The sequence below is a fragment of the Echeneis naucrates genome, chromosome 12 (assembly GCF_900963305.1).
Source record: "Echeneis naucrates chromosome 12, fEcheNa1.1, whole genome shotgun sequence".
In the NCBI taxonomy this organism is placed as follows: domain Eukaryota; kingdom Metazoa; phylum Chordata; class Actinopteri; order Carangiformes; family Echeneidae; genus Echeneis; species Echeneis naucrates.
The window spans coordinates 12,774,459-12,791,889 of record NC_042522.1 but is presented as its reverse complement, the minus strand read 5'-3'; the positions used below and the strand labels follow the sequence as shown (position 1 = coordinate 12,791,889).

General features: G+C 41.3%; 2 protein-coding genes across 2 annotated transcripts; one reads left to right on the top strand and one right to left on the bottom strand.

Moving 5' to 3' along the window:
* Window positions 1-672: 672 nt before the first annotated feature.
* Window positions 673-6,259, bottom strand: bspry (B-box and SPRY domain containing). The gene is made up of 6 exons (XM_029515873.1): window positions 5,723-6,259; window positions 4,944-5,042; window positions 2,932-3,162; window positions 2,730-2,755; window positions 2,519-2,643; window positions 673-2,135 (listed from the first exon to the last, which is right to left on the bottom strand). Exons 1-6 carry the CDS (start codon window positions 6,092-6,094, stop codon window positions 1,600-1,602), a joined length of 1,389 nt encoding a protein of 462 aa, XP_029371733.1. The 5' UTR covers window positions 6,095-6,259; the 3' UTR covers window positions 673-1,599.
* Window positions 6,260-9,735: 3,476 nt separating this feature from the next.
* zmynd19 (zinc finger, MYND-type containing 19) lies at window positions 9,736-15,200 on the top strand. The gene is made up of 6 exons (XM_029516167.1): window positions 9,736-9,945; window positions 11,628-11,687; window positions 11,768-11,874; window positions 12,485-12,625; window positions 13,126-13,306; window positions 13,448-15,200. Exons 1-6 carry the CDS (start codon window positions 9,895-9,897, stop codon window positions 13,589-13,591), a joined length of 684 nt encoding a protein of 227 aa, XP_029372027.1. The 5' UTR covers window positions 9,736-9,894; the 3' UTR covers window positions 13,592-15,200.
* The last annotated feature ends 2,231 nt before the right edge of the window (window positions 15,201-17,431 follow it).

Sequence of the window (17,431 nt, the reverse complement as noted above, 5' to 3'; positions counted from 1 at the left end):
ATTTTCCCTCAGTGCCAGTGTTATTTAAAATCGCACACGTAGTCAGCAGTTATTACTCGCTTACTCAGTTTAAGGGTCTTCTGAGTTCTTCACTTTTTTCAGTCACTTCCTGTAACTATCCGTGGTCCTGAACTTTTCATTTTTCACCCTATTACCTCACTAATATAAGGTGTCATCCTTAAAACACGAATAAAGGCTTTGTTTGACGTCACTGCCCCCTGGTGGTACAAAGGAGCTAACATCCTCTTCTTCAACTTTCAAGTGTCAATTCAATGATCTTAATCACCAAATAGATTTTTTGTTTGATTTGGAAGTAAAATTCTCTACTTAACACAAGCAACAGCTAAAGCAACCACCAATGCTGCCGGTTTTAAGAGCATCCTGTTCACACTCATTCATTCACGTCTGGAAGCTTCCTAGTTGCTGCTTACTGAAGCAGTTGGATGTAAAAGAATCCACATTGATTTATTCTTCACCACAACCTTGCAGGGACCAGCCTACTTCTCTAACAGTTAGATCACTGCTAAATGTGAAAAACTGTAAATTGAATGATTTTGAAACTGAACTCAATCTTCTAATTTTATTGACCATGATCAGTATATCTACAATGACTCTGTTAACATGTCTTTCTGCAGAGTGCCACTGATATCAAAGGATGACCTCAGAGTCAAGTTCAAATTCAAGTATCTTTATTATCCTCAAGGGGAAATTCTCTGTGCAGCCAGCAGTACTTAAAAAACACAGAAAGACACGCCACATGTCATGGCGAACAAAATACATGGAAAACAATTCCTCAAATGCATTAAAAACTAATAGATTACAATGTGCTGTTTAAAAAAGCAATGGCTGTAGGAATGAAGGAATTTTGTGCCTGTTCTTTTTGCATTTGGGCAGACTGAACCTGCGGCTTGAGGGAGGCAGCTTGAAGTCAGAGTTGAGATGGTGGTAGGGGTCGGCAAGGGCCTACCTGCTCTTTTCAGGGTCCGATACCTGTACAGAGTGGAGGTTATTTAGCTTAGTTAATGATTTTGCAACACAGCTTAACAACACTCCGCAGTCTACTCTTAGATTTTGCAGAGAGGGCTCTGTTAAAAAACGTTAAAAAATCTTAGTTTTCTAAGAAAAAACATCCGCTGATTCCTGGGAAAATATTACTGGAAGAAAAAAAAAACAACAAATAAAATACTGATGACGCTTATTAAAATGTCTATTACAATCAGAATACAAGAGTTAATCTATGACAATCTGCTTACAGAGCATTTGTCAGGTAACATTTACAATAGTCCTGGATCCAGCAGCGAAGGGTTAGTCAAGTTAATTATACAAACAAACATATAAAACAAAAGCAAACTTCATAAAAAAAAAAGCCAAATTGTCAGTCTCAATAGTCCATCTACAGTATAATATGATCGACAGGTGGCGTGTTAGAGTTAGACCCCTTTAATCACTGAAAACTGAAATAAAAAAATGAATGAGAAGCTACCACTGAGACAAGAATAAATAGAATCAGAGTTTTCATTATTGTTCAGATGGATTAGCTTCAACTACTGGTCATATGTATATGAGGGACCGTCTCCCAGCCTAGATGTAGGCTGCCTGTCAGTGCAGTATGGTGATACTGCGGTCAGTCACGGCAAACACTGGCAGCAGTGGGGCACTAAAGTGCTGTGTGACGCAGTACAACACCGCACTAGAGTCTGGCTCATAAAACAGCAAGGTCTGACTCGGCCAGTCCAGCAGCAGGCCAATCCTCTGTGGTGTCTTCACCACCTGCAGGGGCAACTTCCTCCCCGCATGAATGAAGGAGTAGTCCCTGTCGTAGTGAGACAGCACCCAGGAGTTAGTGTTGTAGCCCAGCCGTGCCTCATTCCCAGAGCCTTTACGTTCCAGAGAGGCGTAGCAGACCCCGACTTTAAAGGCACCGCTCTGGCCTACATCCACAACCCAGCTGTGGGTGCCGGAGGATATTGACACTGAACCGAGTGCATTGGGCCAACAGTCGAATCGAGCTGGATCGTAGAGAGGAGACTTGCGGGCTTTTTTCTGCAGGAAGGTCAAAGTGCAGGAGTCATCAGACAGGGACAGGAGAGGACTCACGGTGCGCTCGTCAAACTTCAAATGAGGCGATCCATAGGCTGCGGTAGGAAGGAACAAGATGTTACAGGCCACTACATCACCATAAGCACACTTCATGTTTTAAGGCATTTTGAAAATGTTTTTTCTTTTGCACATTTCACACCACAACCCAAAGATGTCAAGGGGACGTCAACTTCATCAAGATTTCATACGACTCGTTATTTTTTAGGCCTCTCTTCAAATGTCCTTTTCTCAATTTTTACAAAGATCGTTTTAAGAAATCTGCACTCTTCATTTGTTAAAATGAAAACAATTAAGAACAAGACTGACATTCTGCTGCTGTGGAGGAGTGTATAACGCATTTTCAGATATTTTTTAGTCCACAATAACAATATTACAGCTACATTCACCTTTTTTTACATTTTTTTTAAGCTCTACTAACCATTTGGCCCAAGAAGCACTGCAGTGGCCCACAGGCCGCTCAGCAGCTTGCTGTCACTGCAACCTGAGTTTAGGTTGAGCTGGTCTGTATCGCAGGGCTCCCCAACCCCTTCTGCCTCCTCCACCCTGACAAACAGATAGAAGTGAGATTAACTCCTGTACGTCCCAAACAAAGAAAATATATTCACAAATGTGTCATGAAAGAATATTACCTTTCAGCAATGTCCTGCACACTAGTCTGAAAGATGAGAAAGGAAACAAGCGATTAGTCTCCTGGGGATTAAGATTGCTGTCCAATACATGTATCCTGCTATCTGAGCACAAGTTCCTCTATTCTTCCCACAGCAATCAGTCATCCCTGAACTTTCCCATTCTGCTACATCGTGCTCCTCCCTTCCCTTCCCGGGCTCTTACCACCAGCTGTGTGTCTGGAGCATGCGTCAGTGTGTGCACCAAACATGAGCGCGTGTGCGACAGACTCGCCAAAGCCTGGTTCCAGTGGGCTTTCTGGGTGAGGAGACATTGCTCCACCCGCTCCTCCTCTCTTTGCACCTGCTCCAGGAGACGTTGCTCCTCCTCCTCCAGGGCTTCACGCGCTGCGCTGACCTGGGCCAGGACCTGTTCCCTTGCCCTGCTCGCTGTTGCCTACAATATGGAACAAACTTTTTTAATATCAATTACTGTCTAAGTAAAGCTGACGACCTAGAGCCAAAGGCCCTGAGGCTCTGTGAGTGTGGTCCAAGATGAGTCAGAGGATTGCCAGAATTATTACAACAATGTTGAGGGAAACTTTAATGTCTGTTATTCATTTCACAACAATCCATTGAATAGTTGCCCAGATATTTCACTATAACCCAAAAATCATCAGCATTTCAGTGCCAGTTCAATTGGTAGATACTGATAATTAATTTGATAAATCCTTTTTTAGCTGTGATGCTATTTGCCAAGCCAAACACCAGAGTAGGCACTTAACCTGCAGTAAACTATAGATGTCTATTACATACTTTTCAAAGTCATGACATAATGTCAGATGTGGCATCGTCTCACATCTCACAGTAGAAGAAGCACAGGCATCCATTTATAATGTTATTATTAACCAAGCATCAAAAAGAAATGTAAAAATATTGCTTATCAATTTTAGGAAAATTACACAAAGGCATTTAAATACATATCACAAGTTCCATCTTTAATCCGCTGCATCATTTCTACCGAATAATGCTGTGGTCTGATATGAATGATAGCCAGTGAATAACTTTCTCCCCTCTAGGAAATGGCTCTAAAAGCTAAACTTTCTACTTGAGGGAGCTAAATCTATTTTCTTGAGCTCATAGTTGCTGACACAAGTTGTGAGACTCAATGGTGATCTAAGTATCCTTGAAGTTTAAACCTTCAGGTACAAGTGGATCAAGTAGTGCCCAAGTTTCTGTGTCTCAGCCAAGCAAACACTTGAATGGCATCTGACACTTCAGACTGGCAAAAACATCAAATGTTACTGAGATTTATTGACAAGGCTATTGACAAATAACACAGATTTGATCTTATTGTTGCAGAAAACTTTGTTTTGGGTAACTTGACTCAGAGGGTAGTTTTCTTTCTAATGTGCTCTAGTTGTTTGGTTGTGGTCTGTGCTTTACGGTGTTGCCTGTAAAACTGTGAGCCCATTCTGTTTGAAAAGGTTAATAAATATGGGTGCAGAGAAAGAGGAGCTCTTGTACAACCTTGGCTTGGAGGTGATAAATCAGCAAAGGCAAAGTTTATTTCAAGGTGAGGGAACAAACTCTTATCTTATTTAACCTTTTAGAGCTGGGGGGTTACCTCATTAAAACAAATTGTACTTATATGTCAACCCTTAGATGTCAATATAATTGTTATGGATGAGAGGGAACTGAGATAAAGACACAATTATATCCATATACATAACCGTCTTTTATATTAAAAAGATTTTAGACTACAGAGATGTTCATCAAGGATAAATGCCAAACATTCACTGGTTGCAGGTATTTAGATGTGAAGATTTGCTATTTTTCTCTGCTTTGTGTGTAAACTGAATGTCTTTAGTCTTCTTTAACAAAAAAGGAATTGTGTCACGATGTTTTAATTGTTTTAAACACCTAACAATAAATTGAACAAACTGAAGAAATGTTCAACAGATTGAGTGATAACTCAAGTAATTATTTGCTACTTCAGTATTAATGAAAAATTAATTGCATGCATGAATCCCACATATGTCTGCAAAGCATGTCTATGTTTTCAAGCAGAGGAGACAGCCAATGTCAAAATAGCATTGCATTACTTGTGGCAAAAGGGTGGGCCACACTGACTAACATGTGTATCGTTGTTAAGGTTGATGATTCAGTTAATTAAGTTGGAATAAGTCTGTTATTAAGTGTGTGGCTGAGTGGGTGGCAGCCAGAGATACTTCTCACCTGAAGCTTTTGTTCTTTGGCTGTCAACACCTGGTTGATAAACCTTTCAATCCTCAGCGCCTGCAGTTGGATTTTTTCACACACATCCACCAGATGGTTCTGGTGAAATCACACACACACACACAGAGGGAGGGAGAGAGAGAGAGAGAGAGAGAGAGAGGACACACACAGCAATATTTCATCAACACAAGAACCTGAAAATCATCAGCGTAAGACACTACAAGGAAATTCTGTCCTTTCAAATTCCATGTGGAGTAATCATAAAGGAAAACCATATGAGGGATATGACACACCCAAGACAGGATGAACAAGAAGCCAACACACATTATACATATTGAAATTATGTCAGTACAATTTCTACATGTCTTCAACAAATGCTTGTAGTTTCATTCCAGCTGCTGACCCTGACACAGTAACTGTGAAACAGACAAATCCACAGTTTGTCAAGTTCAGTGAAAAAATCCCTTAAATCTCCCTTAAAATAAACTTTAAAATACAGAAATATTCCTCTTTTCAAAGAAGGCTTTATGAGTAAAACAGATATGATCAATTACAATAGTAAAATCTAAAGCATATAAGGGCAACCCTTTTCACATAAAGTGAAAGTAACCTTCCTGGGCTATTTTTAACCCAGCAGGTGCCCTCAGCAAATAAAGAACATTCACTTTGCATAGTTCCGAGTTTTGTTTTGTTGTTTTTACAGGCTGCCAAGTAAAGACAAGCTGCTTTCTGGTCCCACGGGGGCCGACAGCAGGCTGTGAACCGGCCCAGACACTCACCCTCACTGCGGTAACTCTGGTGGCCACAGGGGCCACAGTGTGTCCGCGGCAGGAGCCCACCATGGCGCACTGAGAGCAGACGAGTTTCTGCTCGGTGCCGCAGAACCAGTCCAGCTCGGACCCGTGATCCACACACACCTCACCGGATCCGGACGAGATCCCGGACTCGGTGGTCACCGCCGGAGAGGCCGAGTCGCCGCCGCCGCCGCCGCCGCCGGAGGAGCTCCTCGCCCCCTCCTCGTCCTCCGCACCGCCGGTCAACATGGAGAAAATGGGCTGCTCGGAGTCCATCCCTCTGCTCCTCAGAGAGGCCCCCGGGTCACCAGGCGGGCTCGAACATGTTAACTCGCAGGTGAAGAGCTCTCCCGACATGGCAGAGAAACGCGACAGGTGCACCGGCCGGGCAGCAGACTGAGCGCAGGCACGGCTCTGTAACACAGGTGTAACACAGGTGTAACAGGTGAGCGGAACACGGAAGTGACAGGAACATCACAGTATCAGAGGTCAGGCTGGGGAGAAGAAGTTCTGCTGCTCTGCTGTTTGGTTTGGGCGTCAGCTAATGACTGCCTCTAAGTCTTTAAGTCATGCTTATGTATATCGCAATCAGGGAAATCAGCCAATCAGGGAACTCCATTTATTGGATGTAACATAGAAATAAATTACTTTATATCTCAATTCCTCTCCGATATTTTTTCCTCCCTGCTTCTGTTTCCTAATCTTAGTCTTAACTGTTATCAACACTATTTAAATCTGGAAATATTAAAGGCTACTTCTTTGTTCACTGAGTCAGTATTATTGAATTAGTAAACATCTGGTAAACATTGATCAGATAAAGGTTTGGTTTGGAATACAAAATGACCACCAGTTTTGGTTTTTAGATCAACCTATAAGATTTTAGGTAATTTGATTGTATTACTCATTGTATCAGTTATAATATTAACATGCAGCATTAACATCAATGCATCAGGTATTTGAATGTACAACACATAATTCAGTTAATTAAAACTCCAACTACAGGAGTTCATCTTTTTCTTGGAGTGTCAAACACACTTTCTAACGTTTTTTGATGGTGATTAAGGTTTGATTTCATCAGTAATATTTACAATTAAAGCAATAACATTAAAATCAATCAGCAATTATTCTCACTTCACATTTTAAAATTTGTCCTTATATGAGCATACGGATTTACCTTTTTTGGGTGAGTTTTTTGTTGTTGTTGTTGTTGTTGTTGTTTGTTTGTTTGTTTGTTTATTTCGAGAGGATAGACTCTTATAGCAGTCTCATATTCAAAGATGTTCTCTAAATATAATTTAATTTGGGATGTCACTTATATTTAGGGATACAGTTGTAAGAAAAGAGTGTAATTATTTTTTTAAGAGCGGAAGGGTGTAATAGATTTTCTATTTCATCATCTAAGAACTTGCAGGGCTCAGAGGTGCAGCCACACCTCAAAGACAACACAGTTTGCACACAAAAACCACTGTTTGCAAAAGCGCTTGATTATGATGGGGAAAACAACCCCAAGGTAAAACAACTGTGTATATTATTAAAGATGGTGTGTAATAAAAACAACCAGATCCATTTGTCGAAATATCTCTCTGGAAGGTGCAAGGTGTGACATCCCAACAATGATCTTTTTATTCCCAAATCAACAGCAAGACTACAAACGAGACGAAAATAATCTCCTTATATTTGTATATAATGTGTGACATAAAAAATGAAATAGCGACTTCCCATTGTAATTAAAAAGCTGTTTATTGACTTTGTGTTCTTTTCAAACTAAAATGAAAGACCTCTTTTTATGTTTGAGGAGAAACAGCACACATACCTCTCCCACTCCTCCCAGCTCTACCCTTGTTGGTAACTGGAGAGGAGTGACTGACTGAATGAAGAAAGGCATGCCTTAGGTGGGTTTCTACATATTGTACTTTGAAGCAGAAATAGCAGAGGCACAGGGACACCATTGTTTCACCAGCAAAAAAAGCTGACATTAAGAGTAAAACTAGTAAACACATATGGGATAGATATTCCAATCGTGTATCAAGCAACAGATTTCTATGTTTAGAAGAAACATCACAGCATTTAAATCCTTGTACACTCCTTCTCGGTAAAGGCACAAAAATAGTACTAATAATAGAACAAGAACAAGAACAAAAAGAAGAATAAAATGTATTTTTTTCCATGCCTGACATTCTGAACATTTTATCCAGCAAACAAAAGTCTTCTTATTTGACATATAACACTTGCTATATTGCCAGGCAATAAGACAGAATGTATATACATCCTACAGGCCTGGCAATATATAAATGCCTGGCTTAAAAACATATTTTGCTATTATAAGGTTGTTTCCTGTACCTGACTTCCTTACTCGGGTGCATTCAAATTGATGGAAAAAAAGGTTTATGTAAATGTGTTTTGGCTTGGTTTTTTGCATGTTTCTACTGTCATGATATCATGCAGAAAAATTAGAATGGACATAAGACCTGAATATGATTGCATAGCCTTTACCTAGCCAGATGTAACACCATTAAGTGACAAAAAATAGTTAATAGTTGAAGATCACATTAGTCTAACCTTTTTCTCGTAAAAGCTCTACATTATGTTATATTGTTTTTCCAGTTTTCGACAGCCCCTGACACGAGTTTCCATGGCCATTTTCTGTAATACACATCCTGATCTCCAGAGGGTGCTCTACTCTTTAATAACACAACAAGTTCGTCAGTTTCTTCACTGAACACATGAGCTGTGATTTACTCAAGATGCCGGTGATCACGTCATAAATAAAACATTGAAATTATTTAATTAACCAATGCACAAGATACTGTGATAAAACCTCTTTAATGCTTTCATAATCCTACTCTGCATGTCTTTGTCAAATCATTTTAAATGTATCTGCTGTTATGCGGGATGCAAATTTTGGTGTTTTTACTTATATTAACTCAGCTTTATTTGCAGGTATTTTACTTTTAACATGAACTGTTGTATGACTTCGTCAGGAGTACTATTAAAGAATAATAATCCCTCACGGAGTCCCAGTTTGACATTAGAATTTGCAAATACAATGTTACCGGTGCCTCAAGGTGCACCATAGTAAGAGTTTGTGGTATAAGCCGTTCCACAAAATACCTGTCTCTGCCATCCAAATGAAAAGCAAGCTATGGAGAACTACCATTCCTGGGAAAGTACTGCTGGCACTGGGAGCCACAGTACCAATGTGGTATAAGAGTAATGTGCTGCAGTTGTTGTTGGCATTATTAATTTAACAATGTAAAATGAGGATAATAGATTACAAAGAAACTTTAATGCAAACATAAGTAAGTAAAACCAGATCTAGCTAAAATATTGGTATAAACTTAAATGGTTAGAAATGGAGCTAGAAAATAACAATCACTGACATTAAGAAATCTCCAGGTGGAAAAAAGATAGACAGGAATCAAATTATTTTTAAAAAAGAAATCTTCAGTTCTTTCGCTATGAGCAACTGTATTCTGCATGTCGTCCTATCTCTTTACAGCGATATAATAGAAATTTCCAATATAATAATCAATTACTTAAATTAGTAAAGCAAACATAGGAACAAAAAAAGAAAACAACCCACATAAATATGCGTATTCCTTTGAGAAGTTGTTACCGGCCATGCTTTTGCAGTGGTCCGGGTGTGGGGTCGATAAACTCAAAGCCCTGCGTCAGGCCTATTTTCGCAGCAAACGTCATAAACAATGACGTCAAAGACATCTGTAAATAAATCGGTTACGGCTTTTGAATAACGGCAGATTATCCCACCCAGCGATCAAACATTTCGCGGGAAAATGGCTGGAGAGAGTCACATGAGAATGATGATGTAGTAACGGAAACAGACGGCGCTTGAAGATACTCGTTTCCTATTGGACGGCGTGATCGAACGTCTGGCGTTGAGAAAAGTAACGTTGAATTTGATTGGACGGCGTGGTACGGCCCCGCCTCCCAGCAGCTCTGCTTGGCTTTGCTGCGCCAGCGGCGGTGTGTCACCGAGTCTGGGCTGCTGCCGGAGAGACCCGGAGTCCACCAACACCCGACCCGTCGACCCACACCGGCCGCGCAGCGGGGCTGAGGGGCTGCCCCGGCTAGTTTTAAACCTGACTCATCCCAAGGTTGGACCCCGCGCCTCCCTGTCACCACCGCCCGTCCTCCTCATGTCGGACTTCAAGCTCGGGATCGTGCGGCTCGGCCGTGTGGCCGGGAAGGTGAGCTGGATCCCAGGACTGCCATGTGCGGCCGGGGGAGGGCCCGCGGGGATCACAAAAGGCGCTGGGGAAACAATTTTAGCGATGATGAGTCGCTGGTAGTAGATACTGTTATCGGGCCTTTGGCGACGCCAGAGTAGGCGAATTGTACAGATTTTAGCCGCATTTGAGCGGATTGGGAAAGCCGGCCGTGCCGAGCCAGAATGTTATCTGTACATCCACCGCCGCACAGTGTCGCCAGGAAGCTAAAGCTAACTAGCATGTAGCCGGTTGCGTTAGCTGTTGGCGATCGTTTAAACGGTGAAATAATGTCGGAGAGGTAACCCAGTGGACGCTTTTTGTCAGTACTGGAGTCCGGCAGTGTTGATATCGAGAGCCTGGCTGTTTTCTTGCTCGTTGCGGCTCATGTCACGTTAACGGTCGGAGGCTCCGTTAGCTGTGCCACGCTAGCTGTTATTTGGATTACACGGTTGTGTTTCCTAACGAGGAAGCCGTCGCCATGCTCCATCAACTGATCCTATTGTGACAAAGCGCCGGCAGAGACGGCACGCAGCAGCCGTGGCCCAAAACCGAATCTGTGTTTTGTTTTGTTTTTTTGTTGTTTTTTTTATGTCTCGCATGAAGATATGTGATGACCGCGGCTTTAATCTGTGGCGGAATATCGGTCCGTAAATGCTCCGGGGCTGCCGGTGTCACGAGACCCCGGCAGCCCGACTGTGGTGTTTGGCCACCTGCTGAGTGACAGCGCTGCTGCTCTGCTATCAGCAGTCACACGACCAATTTGCATGATGCGAGTCCGGCGTTTTAGATCAACACAATAGTCTGGCAGTCTAGACAACGTGTCACATTGCATGTTTCGACCTTTTTGGTATGTGAGCTGCACCGCCCCGGAGTTGGGTCCCATGCTCGGTGTAGCGTCGGTCGGCCGAGGAGGATTCCTGTCACGTGTATTTGTAAATTCCACCTAGTACCAAAGTCCAGGTAGCCCTTGAATGGTTAAACTTTGTTTCATCTTTGTCACAGACGTGTTGCATCTTCAGTCGAATAATGTTAATGCCAACCAAAAAAAAAAAAAAGTGAAATGCACAAAACATTGCTTGACTCGGTTTTCATTTTGTTTGATGGCAAAAAAAAAAAGTTTGCGATTGTTGTCATATGCAGGGCGAATCACCAAATATTCCAGCTTCCTGCAACTTACTGTATAGTCTTAAACCAAATAAACTTTGCGCTTGTGTGTGCTAAAGCCGGACTTGATGTAGTTTTGCAGGGACTGATGAGTGGTGAAATGTTTGCAGAACTCCTGAATGCTAATAGCTACAGCTAAAAACTGTATGTTCTGCATGAGAGAAGTATCATCCCCTGGAAAATGGCTCTTTTCCTAGTACTGATTTAAAGCAATTATTGTGTTTTTAAATGATATCTTCTTTAATTATGTAGTTAATATATAATTATTTTGGGGGCCAGCTATTTGGTATTTAATAGATAATTATAATTTTGAGATGACAGACAGCTTACATTATGCTAATTGTGCCTATTGGATCCTCTTCTCCTATTGGCCCTTTATTTCTTTGGCTCTCTGTATAAGCTCCCAAAACATTGTTCCACTCGTCTGATTTATGGTTACAGATCAAAGTGTTAACACTAAAATACTTTCTTTCCCCCTCTCCATTTGTTCATTCCAGACAAAATACACACTAATTGATGAGCAGGACATACCACTTGTGGAAAACTATGCGTTTGAGGTAAATATTAGTTTGACAAATTGCTTCTACGTCTTTCCCGATCATGTCAATATAAAACCATGGCAATATTCCCTTTCTAGGCACGCATGGAGGTAGATGCGGATGGCAATGGGGCAAAGATCTTTGCCTATGCTTTTGACATCGGCAAAGGTCGCTGGGCAGGAAGACCGCTGCATGAGCTGCTTTGGTAAGTAGTTTGCTCATTATATCCAGTGGAGTAAAAAATGTTTCTTCTTTTTTTTTTTTTTTTTCCCTGTTCAAACATCTTGAGTGAACCTTCTGTGCTGACAAGAATCCTTACAGTGAAGTTTCCCTTGATTAGACCTGCTGATCATAATCAAACCAGAGGTGATTGGGGGTATCCAGATCTTATTGTTTACTGTCTGTTAAAATCAAAATGATTGCTGTGAGACTGAGCTCGAAGCAGTTTGTAAAACAAAGTAGAGATGCACCAAATGTAAATCCTTTTGTGTCTCTCTACATTCACATACAAGTTTGTTGTAGCTGACCGCTGTTGTCCAAGGTAGCATTTGTACAAGTACAAAAAAATAAATCTTCACAGCAATTTGGTATACAACAAACCTGTGATGTTGCAGAGTGATAGGTCATAAGTTTCTCAAACTTCGCTAATGTGTATCTTCCACAGCAATGTCAAGGTTGCTGTTTTTAAAAACAAAATTGTGTGTGAGCTGGTGATAATGGGTTTAGTAAGAGAAAGGAAGTCATTAGAAGGTGAGTAGTGTTACTTTCTCACAAATTCCAACTGACTGATGATCTGCATATTTGTCTTGACCCAGGGAGAAGCACAGAGGGGGCATTGCACCCAGTTTTCAAGTCATCCACATCAACTCTGTAACAGTGGACAACCGACTAGATAACCTGCGACTGGTGCCAGTGGGCTGGAGCCCTAAGCCGGAGGAGATTTCCAGCAAGCAAAGGTCAGACCACAGCATTGCTATTGCTACTTTACAAATGGCTGAATTCTATGCACTGTAGAAGGCATTACACAAGCATGAAGTTTCATCTATAAAAGAAGCCAGTCTGACATGTTGAGGTCTCAGCATGGCATGTGCCTGAGCAAAACAGGAATAAATTTTCTCAGAAAAACAAGTCACTATTTGTGTTGTTTATTCCCTGTATCCTTTCTTTACTGTCGGTCACTTAATTAACCTTACAGTAGTATCAAACTAACATTTAGTGGCTTTTTTTTTTTTTTTTTTTTTTTGGAGAAGAGTAAACAAACAAACAAATAATGAAATAAATAGCAAAAAACAACATTTTGTTGGTTGCAGGTGAAAAGAGTAGTGGCAGTTTAGAAAAGTACAAGTTTGGTTCATTTATTATGTGCCTTGTGGAAAGGACTAGTGATATTTCATATATGTTTTTGTTGTTTTACATGTTCCGCTTGCCTAACAGTTCTTTTTATGTTCCTTTCCAGAGAGCAGTCTCTGTACTGGCTGGCCATCCAACAGGTGCCAGCAGACCCTGTGGAGGAGCAGTATCTGGAGCTGAGCCGCACACGCTACTACAACGCTAATGGGGAGCTGGTGGAGGAAGAGGAATGCTCCTGCACCTACTATGAGTGTCATTATCCTCCTTGTTCACTCATTGAGAGGAGGGTATGTAGTGTAACTGACACTCATGATTTTTATTCATTTTGAGGCAGACCTTTAGATCCCATCCTCACTACTTGCATAGCATCAAGGTAACAAAGTTCCTCCTCACACCCAATACTGACCTTTCTCCTTATCTTTCCGCAGCTGCGGGAGTTTAACATCTGCGGCCGCTGCCAAGTGGCACGCTACTGTGGCTCCCAGTGCCAGCAGAGGGACTGGCCGGCCCACAAGAAGCAGTGCCGTGAGCGCAAGCGGGTGCTGGCCCTGGAGTCGGAGCCTGAACGATGATCTGCCTTCATCCTCGCCTGGGAAAGGATGGGGGAAATGGGGAGGGGGAGAGGGTTTGACTTGTGGGACAGGAGCGGGGATGATGTGCAAAATGGGGAAAACATCTGACAAGAGACTAACGACGGAGGACAATGTTGGTTGCTTATTTGTTTGGATTCAGGGGGAAAAGAAGATGGAGGAGGGGAAGAAAATAAAGCAAAAAGACATCTGCCACTTCCCAGAACTGGTAGTTCTCCATAGCTTGCTTTTCATGTGGATGACAGAGAAAGGTATTATTTGTTTTGTTTTGTTTTTTTCCCTTTATTTGTTTGTTTGTTTCTTTATTTTCCTCGAGGAAGGGAATCCTCGAGCTCTACCTGCTGCTATGGTTTTGTATGTAAGGGGAAAAAGTTGTCTTGTTGATGAACTGGACAAGCTTCTTTGGACCACAGGCGAGCATGGACAGTTGTTGTCATCCACTTTTGTTCCTCCACCCAGCCACTGGGTGTGGTGACATCTGTGCAAACGGGGGACCCTGGGGCTACAGTACCCGTCGTTCAGCTGGTACAATGGGACATGGACCTTTTCACTGTATTGCTCCCTTTCTGACCTCTGGTGCGCACGGCTGCCGTCTTCATGGTCATCGACACTTTAACCACCTCCCTCTCTGTCGAACTCACCATGCAGCCAACCACGACACACATCAGATAGATTTCACTGATTGATCACACTACCAGTATTGAGTGTGGGTGTGCGTGAATGTGTGTGTATGCTTGTTTATGTATGTGTATGTGCTGCCAATATGTACTGAAGGACATTGAATTGGTCAAGATCGGTTATGGGCTGGAATAATGTTTGTCTGTTCTCTTCTTCAAGGGGCCATATTACAGTTTTAAATTTCATATTTAATCAGGCTGGTGGGTTAAATATTTTCACTGTTCTATAATAAAGTAGCTGCCAAATAAAGGCTTTAATTTTTTTTCTAAAAGTTTTCTTGACCCATGATCTTTTTTTGTTTTGTTGTTTTTCTTTTGGGGTTTGGTTTTTTTTTATGAGTTTGAACTTCTTTAAGATGTGGTGCAAAGTTTTTAATTATTTAAAAACTAGATTTATTAAACTTTTCAAAAACTCAGCATTTTGAAGGTTTTCCAGGTAGCATTCTAAAAGCTGGTCCTGGTGTTATTTGGTACTTTGATAGACCTTTTTCATGATTGCAAAATTATCTGCTGTTCTGAAGACAAAGTCTCTGTCACAGTTCTGTGATAATCGAATGGATTCAACAGAAAAAAATAATCTTTACCAAAGTCTGCTCTTCTCCGGTTTAGCACTTCCTTATCACTTGGTATGAATCCCTCCAGTCAGTCTTACTTTGCTGGTTTTTAACACACGTGTCTTTTCAACGGTATTTTTACATCTGCAGGGTCATTGTATGTGTGTTATGGTCAGGGCGGGTGGGTTGTACTTAGTTTCTCATGTGAGAGTTTGCTCTAAGGGTTATGTTTCTTGAAGAAATTCTATTAATGGAGCTATATTTATTTAAAACATTTGATTGTGAAACATGTTTTTGTCCTGGTGATATTTGAAGGCAAACATAATGAAAAGTGACAATGTGAGACCTTTGTGTCACATGCTTGGGTGGGGTGGGGTGGGGGAATAAGCATTTCATCCCCATTACTTGATATATATGTATTTTTTTTTTCTTTTTCTTTCCTGGTCCTGAATGAATCCTCATGGTTGCCCTTCTGGATACTCCATGAAAACATTGCACGCCATAACTGTCACCAAATTCTTCCACGTGAGAAATGTTTTGGAGTGTAAAACTTGAATTCTTCTCATTACATTTTATTTTGAAGAGTGGTTTTGTGAGCAGAACCATTTAGTCCAAGTTAAATTATTCTGTCAGATTTATCTTCAATCACCTGCCTTCCTAGTATCACCTTAAATGCACACCCGCTGAAACGGATCCTCTTGTGTCTTAGGTGAGGCGTCCAGACACTTTAAACGCATGTGATTTACAGATGTACATGCGACTTGATTGTTTCTTTTCTGTGTGTGTGTGCGTGTGCGTGAACAGGTCTTTGACACTGCACTAAAATCTGGCTCCCATGTTAGCTTATTTGTCATAAATGGTTTGAAGGGAGGGGTGTGATTTGGACAGCGTGTACAGATTGTGTCTGAAATCTTTTTGTTTTGTAAGAATATAAGCATTAATCACCTAGAAATAAAGAGCTACAATATGTGAATGGAAGTACAGTTGGGGATAACTGACAGTTGCTTTTCCAATGTAAAATGATAATAAATAAAATGAACCTCATTTGTTGGAGTGAGTACTGATAAGTACAGGAGGAGATATGTTAATAAGGTTCAAGAATGCTTTACAGCCTCAGTGGGTTCATATTCAGTGCATGGCAGCCTTGTCATAAAGTTCTCGAAGCTTTGTCCTGCTGGGGAAGAAAATTATAAAAGCAGAAACCGCTTCTGTGGACAAGCAGACTGCAATGATCAGAGTTCAGTCTCAGAGTGGGGAAACAATTTAACCAATGGCTTGTGGGTAAGAGTCATATCCAAAGACCAAATGTCTCATTTTAACCAAAGTCAGTTTAAAAAGATACCAATGAACCAGACTGAGCGAGGAATGGCTTGGGAAAGGACAGAAGAACAGGAGTGTCCACAGAAAATTTCAGGAAATGGTCCTATTGTTTATATATCCAGCTCAGATCAGTGCTAATATTCAGGTGGATGTGATACCATATTAACATGCTCAGTCTCAGCTTCAATTTGAATAAGAGTTCAATATAGAAACACAATTTTTAACACGTTAGGGTTTAAAAACTTTCTCGGTTTATCTCGAGTTCAAGCACAGAAGCAGCCAACATGGGCAGCTTTGAGAGCTGAGAGCTGCTAGTGAATTCAGGTGACAACTTTCAGTGATAGCAGGACAGAAGTGAAGGAATTAATATAATATACATTTGCATAAACAGCAAAAATCAAACACAAAACATCTCTGGCATTTCACTTTTGTTATGCACTTTTAAGCAGATGTAAATACAGTTTTGTGTTTATTAATCCATTATTATTATGTTCATGCCCCAATTTTCCATCGACAAACATTAAATTGCTTCAGACGAAGAAAGAGTTTGTAACAGTTTCATTATCACGGATTCATTTGTCATGTAAAAATGTCAAACACTCAATTATTTCATTAGCTTAAATTTGAAGCTTTGGGCAAAAGGAAGATGTGGGGAACTTTTAATTGGTATTCCATTACCATTTTCTGTCATTGGGTTAAACAACAACATTCACTGGGAGGCAAATTGCACTCAACTCATTCTTGTCCTCTTCTGAAACTCCTTCAATGTGCGTTCATAGTGATCATATGACGACATGATGTCTACTCTTTGTAGAGCTGAAGACAATTGGAAATGCAATAATTGCAGTATTTAATACCACTCTTGGCCTCATGTTCAGCCACCTACAAATTCAGAGCACCTATCCGTCCATTCATTATCTATACCACTTATCTGTCAGGGGCACAGGGTGGCTGGAGCTGATCCAAGCTGACATTGTACAAGAAAGGGGTCACCCTGGGCAGATCGCCAGTCATCACATGGCCGATAGACTAACAGACAAATTTGCACTCACTGTCGCACCTCCAGAAGATTCAGAGCCACCAATTAGCCTATTATGTCTTTGAACTGTGGGAAGAAGCCAGAGTGGACCCAACCCACAGGGAGAATGGGCAAACTCTAGGCAGAAAGGCCCCAGACTCCAGTTTTAAACCCAGAAACTTGGGAGTCAATAGTGCTAACCATTTCACTATGTCCCGCCAACAGCAGAACATTTTATACTTATGTGTTGATG